This window comes from Epargyreus clarus, unplaced genomic scaffold (genome assembly GCF_041222505.1).
Source record: "Epargyreus clarus isolate Ecla_fem2 unplaced genomic scaffold, WU_Ecla_fem_2.2 ptg000035l, whole genome shotgun sequence".
Taxonomy (NCBI): domain Eukaryota; kingdom Metazoa; phylum Arthropoda; class Insecta; order Lepidoptera; family Hesperiidae; genus Epargyreus; species Epargyreus clarus.
Window position 1 is genome coordinate 7,411,379 of NW_027332240.1, and position 12,817 is coordinate 7,424,195.

General features: G+C 35.8%; 1 protein-coding gene across 1 annotated transcript in view; it reads right to left on the minus strand.

The window, feature by feature from the left end:
* Dpp10 (Dipeptidyl peptidase 10) overlaps nucleotides 1–12,817 on the minus strand; it is a 139,943-nt gene that overhangs the window by 74,064 nt on the left and 53,062 nt on the right. The window contains exon 3 of the mRNA XM_073092276.1: nucleotides 5,362–5,456. Within this exon, the coding sequence (XP_072948377.1) occupies nucleotides 5,362–5,456 (95 nt within the window). The remainder of the gene's footprint in view (nucleotides 1–5,361; nucleotides 5,457–12,817) is intronic.

Here is a 12,817-nt window from a genome sequence, read left to right on the forward strand (position 1 = left end):
TGTTGCCTAATGAATACAAGGCTTTAGTTTCTAATACCCACATAATTTCGAAAAATCAGACTTGCATGCCTGGGATTTGAACCTCGGACCCCTCGATCGAGAGGCCGAGTTTCTTAACGACTGCGATATGACTGCTTTTTTCACAGTTTTCAAGATATATTTATTTTATTAATAGTCTGTTAGATTTTTCGATACTCGTAAATGTAATTTAGATAGTTTCCTTATACTGTTAAGGAATTTAAATCTTTTTATTTTAATTAAGCCAGTACCATTAACTTCAGAGCGGACTCGAAGTTTGGCGCGGACTCTACCTAACAATTTTGAGCGATACTCAAGTTGCTAAAGAGATTTAAGTCCACGATTTGGACGCATATTTTTGTCACTGGCACCCTATTAACAGCTCTTACTTAGGCTCTACCTGCTGAAAGGCTGGAAAATGTGTTAAGACATTTTCATACAAGCTCGTGCCTATTAGTGGAATGAGGTCGAACCTCATTAACGATACATGCCGCATTAACATGTAGCTCGGAGTGATTTCTCCAGAGAACTGAATGCCGAGAGCATTTCTAACAAATCCAATGAGACGTAACCATAATAGATTCCGCGTATTATCTAATATTTCTAACTTTATTGTGGGAAATAAGTACCCTTATTATGAGTTTTATGTTTTGACAAAAATTGTTTTGTATGTGTTTACGTATTTCCCATACAGTTCTAATCAGTTCGGATACGGTCCGCTGGGGGCGCTGATTGGAAATGTATGGGAAATACGTAAACACATACAAAACAATTTTTGTCAAAACATAAAAACTCATACTAAGGGTAAAGTTCTTTTTGTTCCATGTATTAGAATACCTTATTTTATAAACATGATGATTTGAAGATGGTTAGAACCCTTTGTGATTTGACTTTGGAGGTACTAGCACACACTAAGTATTTCGGCCTCAGAAGCAGCAGTGTTAAGCGATGCTGTGTTCAGGTTTAAATGGAATATTAAGAGAAAGATACTTATCCGGACATTCGAATTTAGATCTAAGGAGTAGCAAAACATCTGTGGCTGATCTCAGGTAGGACTCTAATCTTATCTGGGATTGATGTTCCTCCGCAGTTGGATAAAAAGTAAATATAAGAGTTTCGTAACGAAAGTAATTTGAACTTATTCAAAAATAAATAATTCAACGATTCATCCAAGCCCACAAAATCTCATCCCATTTTATGTGATTGTGTGATATTACAAGCGCCTCACTATGATTCGTGGTCGTAAAATCTGACTTTCATTCAAAAAGCGTAAAAGGTATGAATAAATTTTATTCAATAAAAGTGAAGGCCGAATGTGAAGCTTGTAAAGTTGTGAAGCAGATGTCAGTCACGATAAATTATAATAAAATTTCGTTTTGTGCTGTCAAAGATACGAAAATCATCATCATCATTGTTCAGTATTGACGTTTCTTCCACTACTCACACGAAAAATACGGACAGTCGGTATTCGGATTTCGTCACGGGACGTATAATATAATTTATATTTATTACGGGGTCCTGGGGACCTATTTGGGAGTCGCGAGTGTGTGTGCATCACGGTCGATCGGTCGCCGAAGGGAGCACCGCACAACTCTACGGTATTTATACATTTATTCACCTACATTATTGTTTCTAGCGCACAAGGGTTCCAAATTATATTTCGGATTAGAAACCAGCGACCTAAAACTCTACAATCATCATCATCAACCCATTACTGTCCCACTGCTGGGCACGGGTCTCCTCTCAGAAAGAGAAGGAAAGCAGTGTAGCAGCATAGCCTAGCGGTTAAGAAACGCGGCCTCTCGATCGAGGGGTCCGAGGTTCAAATCCCAGGCACGCACCTCTGATTTTCAAATTTATGTGCGTATTAGAAATTAATTATCACTTGCTTAAACGGTGAAGGAAAACATCGTGAGGAAACCTGCAAACCTGAGAGTTTTATAAAAAATAAACTTAAAGGTATGTGAAGTTTACCAACGGCCAGCGATGTGGACTATGGCCTAATCCTTTTCATTCTGAGATACGAAAATATAGATTTCAAATATTAGAAACATTCTATTTTAGGTATTAGTGGTAAAAAATAAAAATCAAATGGTTTGAAAACCAAAGTAATTCCACAAATTGTTATGAAAATTAAAAAAAAAGAACTATTTCAAAGTATTTTTCATTCTGTTCGTATTTTTAGAATTAGCCTTACAAATATAAATTAAACGGTAATGCAGACATTAATTTTCAATTAAGACTTAAATTTTCAAGCCCGCATGGTCCAGTGGGCGACCACTAACAGTGAGTATTAAAAGAGTTCCAGGTTCAGTCCCCTGGCCAGGCATTCAAAATTAAGACAATCAGCATTACCTACAGTCACTTTTATTGCGGCTTAGGGTTACAAATAAACAAACGATTATTTTACCCACTTAGTTGTACATGACTATTTTATTTCAGTTCGAAAACCAACCCTGTAATCTTCGGTCTCAGTCCTCTGGCATTTCCGAAGATCTATTAGACATTTCTAACAAACGCCTCGCTTAGCTAATAACAGTTGCCGACTGAATATAATTAATTCAAAATGGTCATTTGTCTTGTCGAAGAGGGCAGGGGACTGACAGCCACTATTAATTGTATTGCTTCAGGAAACTAAATAACCTTTTTGCTATTTGCTAATAAGTATTAATATTAATATTTTTATTTCATAAGAAATATGAATATAATATTTATTTTTAGGAATATAATATTGTATTATTATAAATTATTTGCAATATTTTCTTACGGTAACAGAAAAACTAAAACAATATCAGGCCAAATTTATCTGTATATAAGTCGAGCCAAAAAAAAGCCGCACGGCCGTACCATTCTTTTCTCGAAGCAATTCGGCCCATTTTTGACCCCCTGTAACTTCGTTGTAAATTATCTACAATTCCATTAAGTATTGTATTTTTGATAGTGTTAGTATAAGACAAAGAAACTAAGAAACATAAATTTCAAATTTCAAATCTCATTTATTCAAAATTGATTCATATAGAATACTTTTTGAAAGTCAACAAACTACCACCGCTTCGGAAGGTATTTCGCTATGGAGAAGAAGCGGCGCAAGAAACTCCATACGTGTGCATATTTGCATCTTTTAAAGAGTAAATAATATACAATTTTACATAGTGGTACATATAATTAATTTTTGATGTTGGAGCTGGAGTTGTCATACCATACGGATTTATCATTTAAATACTGATTTACATTATAATAAGCTTTTTTACATAAAGTTAATTTTATAGTAGATTTAAACCTTTTCTCGGATAGATCGATAATGTCTTTTGGTATTTTATTGTAGAAACGAATACAGTTCCCCATAAAAGAATTACACACCTTGCTTAATCTAAATTGAGGTATGGCCAATTTATCTTTATTTCTAGTATTATGACTGTGCCTATTATAATTTTTTTCCAAAGAAGAATAATTTTTGCGAGCATATAAGATATTTTCATAAATATATTGACTAGGCACTGTCAAAATATTTATAGACATACACTTTCTTATCCTTCTTCGAAGTCGGTAAAATGGCTTAAACTATTATTGCAGATATTTCTATTTCATTTTTTCTATTATCAATATACATATTAATAATTATATTTTGTTAACATTATCGATATATCATTAACGGTATATCAAAACCAAACAGCTGCTCCCAACTTAATACAATTAGTTAAAAAGTCCATTAGTCTTCTGAACCAGCCATCATTATTGCCAATTTGTAGCCATCATTTATTGTGCCATAGAACTAATTAAATTAGCTCACTGGTTTTTGTAATTTTGAGAAACTCGGCCTCTTGATCGAAGGGTCAGTGGTTAAAATCCCAGGCACCTCTGAATTTTCAAAGTAATGTGGGTATTAGAAATTAATGCTTAAACAGTGAAGGAAAACATCGTGAGAATACCTGCACACCTGAAAAATATAAAAAAGAGCAAAGAGTTTTAAATGGTATGTGAAGTCTAACAATATGTACACAGCGCGGTGGACTATGGCCTAAATTTCATTCAGAGAGGAGAGCCGTGCCGTGCCGTTGATAATGACACTCCAAACTTGTTTGCTACTCAAACTTTACAAATAACTATTCACTGTGTACAACTTTTTGAAAATCTCAATTTCGCTAGAACTCACTGTATGTAAGTGTTTGCATGCAGTTCAAAAGCAAAACTAAATGTGAGACAAAGTTTCTGTTATCACGACTCTGGAAATACTTACGGAAGAAGTAAAATTGGAAACGAGAGAAGTTGAAATGTGAAATAAATATATGGATTGTTAGTAACTAATTGCTATGGGCGTCGGTGACAACATCAAGTTTTATATAGGACTAGTTTTTGCCCGCGGCTTCGCCCGCGTTTAAAAGAAAATAATATGACATACTAACATACATAAAACTGAAAATTCGTACCTTCATTGGAACGACAGTGGCACCATCTGGCGAAAATAGGTCGTACGAGCTCTGGAACCTTCGTGGGCTCATGGACAACAACTTTGCTAAAGATCATCACTTGATCAAATGCATAGTTTACGATTCAATCCTTACTAATAAAATAATCAACTTTTTGGTCCAAAAGATCGATTCTTCGATTAATCGATCTTAGATCGCCATCCCCAGTTATCGTGGGATTTCCGGGATAGAATCCGGATTTCCTATGTCCTTTCTCGGGTCTCAAACAATCTTTCTACAAAATATTAAAATCAAGAAGAGAACAGAGAAGAGATAGCCAGACAGACAGACAGACAGAGTTACTTTCGGATTTTTAATATTAAGTAAGGAAGTTAAATCTTTAAATCGTTTTTCGTAGTAACATTTTTAGAATATGATTGAAATAAACATAATAAAAATCTTTTAAGAAAATATAAGCTTGTACGAGTCGTGCTTTGCTTGAAAGTTTACTCTGCGTACTTCCGCACTCTACCGCTCTCATGTAGAGACGCAATGACATAGTTTTTATTTAAAGTTACTTATATAATACATGGTGTTAAGTCCAAATTATTTTTTATTTTAAAATATAGGAGTAACTGACCAGCACGCAGTTCACCTGACGGTAAGTGGCTACTACCGCTCGTGGACATATATAGCCAACTCCAAGATTAGATTCCTACCTGAGGTCGGCCACAGATGCGCCACTACCCCAGAGGACTAAGCTGGAACGCTTTGGAAAAGTATGTTCCTTCAAGCATAACACAGCACCGCTAAACACTGCTGTTATAAGGTACAAATATGTGTGGTGGTGGTGCCACAGGAGAACCACAAAGGATTCTACCAACTTAAATATTATCTGGAATACCATTTATAACAAAATCTTATATAATTTACTTACGTATGTCGTATTAGGCATCAAGGTTTTTGAGGTCTGATTGGCAGCGAACATGATGCTGATTCCGCCCCACACGTCTCGGTAGACGAACTCATCACCTGTGAACAAAGGAGATACTTTTTATATTATATCGGAGTAGCAAACGCATATGCAGTCCTGATGGTAAGTGGCTACTGCCGCCCATGAACATCTGTGATCAATCTCAGATAGAATACTACCTGAGAACGGCCACAGAAGCGCCGCTACCCGGAGGACTAATGTGGAATGCCTTCGAAAAGTATGCCTTCATTACATTCTTCAAGCCAGAACAAAGCAGCGCTTAATACTTTTCTTTTAATTTTTTTTATTCGAGCCTAACGATAAAGCAGACGTGCTACCTGATGGAAAGTAGTCAACGTCGCCTGTGAATATTTGCAACACCAAAGGAGTCGCCAATGCATCGCCGGCTTTGAAGGAGAGCTCTTTTTGCACCTTTTTTGAAGAGCCCCATGTCATAGCGTTCTGGGAATACCTCAGGAGGAAGGAATACTGCTGTTATATGGCCGAAATGTGCATCGTGGTGATGGTGCTGCCGGAGTCGAACCACAGAGGTTCTACTTTCAAACTGCTTTTTTGAAGGTAATTAGGCTTAGTGATGGTTCCCTGTACTCGAAGCACAGAGTTCTCCTTAAATAGACCATACCAGTGATTATTGGCAATGTTCATTGGAAATAGTCTGGCTGTTCAGAACATTCGCAACATTATCGGAAAACAATTAGGGGCTCGTTAAAAATGTATTAAACGTTATGATGTGACAGACGATTAATGATAGAGTTCGGGATATTGGTTAATTAAGTTAGCAATCAATTTGTTGCTGAAGTCGTTGTCTGGTATTAAGTGGACATTAGCCAATGGTTAATGGTTAATTGGCCATGTGCAAGTCAAACGCTCACGGAGGGTTCCGTGCCACCAACATTTTCATATTTTTAAAAGACCGAAGCATTACGAAGCGACGTTTAGCAAATGGTCTCGCACATTCTTCCGATACGATGTATATTGTAAATTTATACACTCCCGCGTTATTATGCAATTTCATACTATAAATTTAGCCTAACGTTAATATTATACATTTAAGTTAGCCTACATACTATTATATTAACATGCGCACCATTTCAATAGATCGAAGCAATACAAAGCGACGTTTAGCAAATGGTGTAGTGCATTCATCCGTGACGATATATGCCGTTCATTTATACATGCCGACTCATTATGTACTTTTATACCTTTAATTTAGCCAACAAACTACTTGAAATGCGCACTATTTAAATAGATCGAAGCAATACGAAGCGACGTTTAGTAAATGGTCCCATATATTCTTCAGTTACGATATATGCCGTTTATTTATACACACAGAGTTATTATGCAATTTCATGCGTTTAATTTAGTAAATGAACTACTTTAAAGGCGCACCATTTCAACAGATCGAAGCAATACGAAGCGACGTTTAGCAAACGGTCTCGTACATTCTTCAGTCACGATATATGCCGTTCATTTATATGAGCCGAGTTATTATGCAATTTTAAACCTTTCATTAACCCACAAACTACGAAACATTCGTACCATTTCAACACATCGAAGCAATACGAATCGACGTTTAGCAAATGGTTCTGTACGTTCTTCCGTGACGATATATGCCGTTCATTTATACATGCCGAGTCATTATGTACTTTTAAACCTTTAATTTAGCCAATAAACTACTTAAAATGCGCTCCATTTCAACAGAACGAAGCAATACGAAGCGACGTTTAGTAAATAGTATAGTAAATTCTTCCATTACGATATATACCGTTCATTTATACTCACTGAGTTAGTATGTAATTTTATACCTTTTAATTTAGCCGATAAACTACTTAAAATGTGCACCATTTCAACAGATTGAAGCAATACGAAGCGACGTTTAGCAAATGGTTCCGTACATTCTTCCGTGACGATATATGCCGTTCATTTATACACGACGGGTCATTACGCAAACCTATTGACGGAATAGTTCGACAGCGGCTGAAACCTACGGGAATTTACGAGGGGCTATAAAATTCCTATTTCCTTATTACTGATACTAAACAGTAATTTGGGAAAACAATAGATGTTCTATATTAAATTAAATAAATTAAATAAATAGCTCGTTATTATACCATTTAAATAAATACATAACAGCTTTAGAGTCCGGCATGGTCAATCATTGTTTGTTTTACCGCTTTTAACACTTAAAAAGCTTTAAAAAAAAGCACAAGAAAATTCGTTCTCAACATATGGAAAGAAAATAGCTCTTTAACTTTCCAATCTTTGATTGTCTAATTCATTCAGTTGATGACTTTTCAAAACTCCTGTCTTAGTACTGATACTCTTATTTTTATGAAATACAGGTAAAAATTAATACAATCAACATTAAAAATTATATTACATTAAATTTTTATTGACCATGTTAAAATGTAAAGTTAGTGTCATACAAAAAAATTACTCATAAAATTTTCACTTTGTATTCACCTCATATAACACAATATAAGCAATTATGTATGTAAAGTTATTTTAATACCATTGTCACGAAGGCAGAGTCATCACGAAAACCAGTATATTATAGTGAATATTACCGCTTGCCATGAAGTTAGGCAATTAGATCGCTTGATATGACAACACTGAGTGTTATTAGCTGTCAATGTCATGCGAGATTACGGCCACAGATAAGTAAGATAATCTTGGTAATCGATATTACTTTTAAAACAATTAGTTTATGAATTTTTAAAGGAATAATGCGTTATTAATAGTCAATTTATCCGAATTGTTTAAGCGTGGGAGCTCGAACCTTCCAGCAAGCAACCGCAGGAAGGACGGCGGTATGTGTGGTCGCATCTGTAAACACCAGATGCTGTGGGTGGTGCGAAAACTGCTCCCCCAGGGCAGAGGGCAGGGCAGGGCAGCATCGCGCTTGGAGGACTCCGGTTGCGTTCCGTCGGAGATCCCGGAGTTCTCCAACAAGCGTTGAGGACGGCCACCGGGGGGGTTTTAGTGCGGTAAAAATACCACATAACCCGGCGTCGCTCCCACGTCGTCGGGTACCTTTTGAAGGTTTCCCCCTACAGATAAACCCCCTACAGGTTTAGTTAAACAAAAAATAAAGGAATTGTTAAATGTCGAGCTTTGATACGAAAACATTGGACAGATTGCTTATCAATAACGGGCGATAGATTATTAAAATTTAATTAGTGAGCACTGTCGCCCGTATACATTATCACTAATTAAGTGCCATGTACCGTGGATGCTAGCGTGTCGTAATTATCAATATTGTGTTAATTACCCAAAATATATAGGAAATTTAATAAAGCCTATTATGGTTACGAGTTTGATCAGTACCTGATTCTGTATTTGTACGAGCTAATAAATATAATTAGCTATATATTATTTCATAGTGGTTAAGAAACTCGGCCTCTTCGTCAATGGGTCCGAGGTTCAAATCCCAGGCACGTCTGATTTTCATTGTTATGTGTGTATTAGAAATTAATTTTCACTTGCTTAAACGGTAAAGGAAAACATTGCGAAGAAACCTGCATCTGGTAAGCAAAATCTTAAAAAAAGATTTTCAAAGGTATGTGTAGTCTACCCATTCGCACTTGACCAGCGAGGCGGGCTATGGCCTAATCCTGCTCATTCTGAGTGGAAACTCTTGCCCAATAACAGCATTATAGCGCGTACGCTAAATTGAGCGAAACCGACGAAACGACGACCCTCGTGGCGGAGCGGCTACCATACCGGTCTGACGCGCAAGGGGTCCCTGGTTCGATCCCCGGCCAGACAGATATCTAAATGATTAATGTTTCTGGGTCTGGGTGTTTGTGTATTAGTCTATGTGTGTGTCCATGGCACCCACGACTCAGGTAATCCTAATGTGGGGCTGTGAGTGTAGAAAGCGTTATGTCTAGTTATCCCAAAGTTTACGCATATCTTTCTAACAAAATCAAAAGCGAAAACTGTACAAATTATTGAATACATTGCTGAATTAATTCTTTTCCTATAGAACCGGTGTTTAAACTCTGTGCAAAGAATATTAAAGACAAGGAATTCGTATTCCATATACGATATACAATTACTACATACATGTGTGGCGATATAGGTCATAGTAACTAAAGTCCAATTTATGTTCCGTTGTACGATTTGTACGAAGATGAAGATTTGATTGTACACGTAACGAGTCGCGTGGGAAATAACGTTATTTATCTAGCAATATGTAATAATACCTCGTGTTTCTCGCATCGAAAGAGATTAATGTTCAATTGTAAATGTATTATTTGGCAAATAATTTTTAATTGAAAATTCTAGATTATTGTCCAGAGAAATAGTAAAGTTTCTACTATACTATAACTCTATGTAGGCGGTAATAAGATAAACTGTAAGGAAACGGTATGGTTAAAATGAGTATCGAATTGGTAAGGTTTTTAGATTTTAAGCAATTTGTCAATTAATGCCTAATATAACTTTCAAGTTTCGACCTGTGGTAGGCAAAGTATTGAATCGATTGATTATTAATAATGGGCATTAGTCCTCAGGATAGGTAGGAAACTACGCTTTTCCGCCGAATTCAATAAAATTCAGATTTTATCTGGGGTTGATTACAAACGTTTATAACTACTTCTATTTGTAAAAATGTCTGAACACGAATTAAACCACTCACCATCAGACCAGTCAAAGAGAATTCGCGTAGCATTACCTTTAAGGGCTTACAATACAAAGCTTTTTCGGAATACACTAAGCCCCGACAAGTTACATAAAAGTTTGGAAAATTTTGCAACAAAATTTAACGGAACGGAACAAAGTGGACCGAAATCCCGCGTCATGTCCAGTAATCCCTCGGCGGATGACCGATACCTACCACAACTGACACTGGCACTGTAGTTTGTTTTATTTATTCTATTTATTTAAGCACACACTAAAGGGGGTAACACTCTTTGTGATTCAACTCCGGCACCACCGCCACACCTATTTTTACCTAATAACAGCGGTGTTAAGCGCTACTGTGTTCTGGTTTGAAGGGTGTGGTAAGGGAGACATACTTTTCCTAGGCATTCCATTTCCTGCTTAGTGCTTAGTCCAGGGGTAGCAGCGCATCTGTAGTCAACCTCGGATAGGAATCTTATCTTATCTGGGGTTAATTATAGATGTCCATGGGTGATAGTAGCTATTTACCGTCAGATGGACTGTATGCTCGTGTACTGCTCCTATATTATAACAAATAAAATACCTCAGTTACACGTCTTACAACTTAAGCATAATCGTATGATAGTGATGTTTTTAAAATCGAACAACGAAGAACCCTTCGTTGTTCGATTACCAGCTTCAACAATGACATTTGATTCAAACAAGTCACAACCAACAAAAACCTTTATATTTTTTATAATCAACGCCAAATAAATTCGAGACTGAAGCTTTATTCGGCAATCAGCTGAAATATTGGCAGATTTCCTTGCAATAAGGAATTTCACAGCCGAATTAACGTTGGAACGACAATCGTAAACAGTTTATTGTTTGCGTCCGGGCTGAGGAGTTGGAAACCAATTTACTGCGGGCACGCAATAAACTCAGATTTTTACGCAGTCAAATGTTACATAAAAGTTTTGTATTATTTTTATATTGTTAGAAATATTATCAAATTATTTAATTATAGTAGGTATTATCTTAATAAATTATTTTGTGTTATGTTCATGATGTGTTATTTTTATAATAATAAGTGCCCATTTATAAAGTCTCTGGCTGGTACGATTGTATGAGTTAGCATAAAAAAGAAAAAGAACGCTCTTGACGTTTGACCATTTTGCGCGAGAATAATAAAATGTTGTAAATTGGTCCAAGAAATAGTTTTATTCCATTAATATACCGCTACCCTTAGTATGAGTTTTTACGTTTTTACAAAAATGTCTGTTTTTGTATTTGTTTACGTATTTGCCCATACACTTCCAATCAGCGCCCCTAGCGGACTGTATCAGAACTATAGGTAGCACCTCTTTCTATATAGAAATTATATGTTTGTTCGTTACTTCACTTTAATAAAAATGTAGTGAATAAAATAGTATCATAAAAATGTAGAGAATAAAAATTGTATCAGCTTTAGAATATATTTGAAATAAAAGTGTATTTTAATGTAATCGGAAATATAATGCAAAACTGTAGCAAAACTGTGTTTCGTGCACAAAACGGATATCTGTCATTGCAGTTGTTCAGTGGGCCGGAACTGCTCGTTAGCTCACGAAATTCCGCAAATACTTTGTTTATTCGGTTCAACGCGTTGTTATAATACTGTTATGCGCCGGTGTTAGGCTACGTACACATAATCCAAATTTTTATTCCGTACAATATGTTTATTCTTGTGGAATATGCAAAATGGTCAAATAAACCTATTTAACTTTATTTTAACAATCTGTGAGAAATAATATTAACGAAAACGAATTAATGAAAGACAAATTGTAATATCAAGATATACAATATACCGTTTCATGAAAGAAAAACAAACATTATATCAAAACACAAAAATGACCTTCTAAGTTCAAAAGTAACGCAAATTATAGTGGGAAAAACATTAAATAACTTGACAAAACAACATTTCTGATTATTTTAATGTCCCATATAACTAGAGTTTAACATTCAATATAATTGGATATAAATTGAATGCAACTGTGACGAAAAACTGTGTTTCGTGCACAAAACGGTTATCTGTCATTGCAATTGTTCAGTGGTCCGGAACTGCTCGTTAGCTCACGAAATTTCACAAATACGTTGTTTATTCGGTTCAGCGCGTGTTGCTCCTCGTATAATATTGTTATGCGCCGGTCTTAGGCTAAGTATACACGTAGTAGATTATTTTGTCGAGTACGCTTATTTGTAAGAAATGTTTAAAATGGTTTGGGTGAAGCCAGATTAATAGTACAATACAATTTTCAATTGTGATTAATTTGAAAATAAAATATACTTGCAGTAATTATAGCAAGTCTTGTGTCTTTCATTTTATAGAAATAACAAATGAGCACACAGTCCATTAGTGCAGTGCAGTGCACATAATTTTAAGTGGCCAATGCCTCCCATGGACAATGGATGTAATCAACCCCAAATAAGATTAGAGTCGTATTTAAGGTCGGTTACTATCCCTGAGGACTAAGTTTGAACGGCTCGGATTACTATGTCTCCCTTACCATAATTTTCCAATGAAACATGTCGGTGTACTACATTAATAATAATCAGACTGCAAAGATTCTGATACAATTACATTAATACTAATAAAAATACAAGCAAAAATAGGACATTGACTACACGAAAAAATAAGACGATGGCGGTTAATCGTCCCATTACGCAAAAGAGCAATTAACTTACACGAACAGCTTGCTACTTTTAAAACAACAAGCATTTTAAAGTTTAAAAACAGGACATTAGTAACTACAAG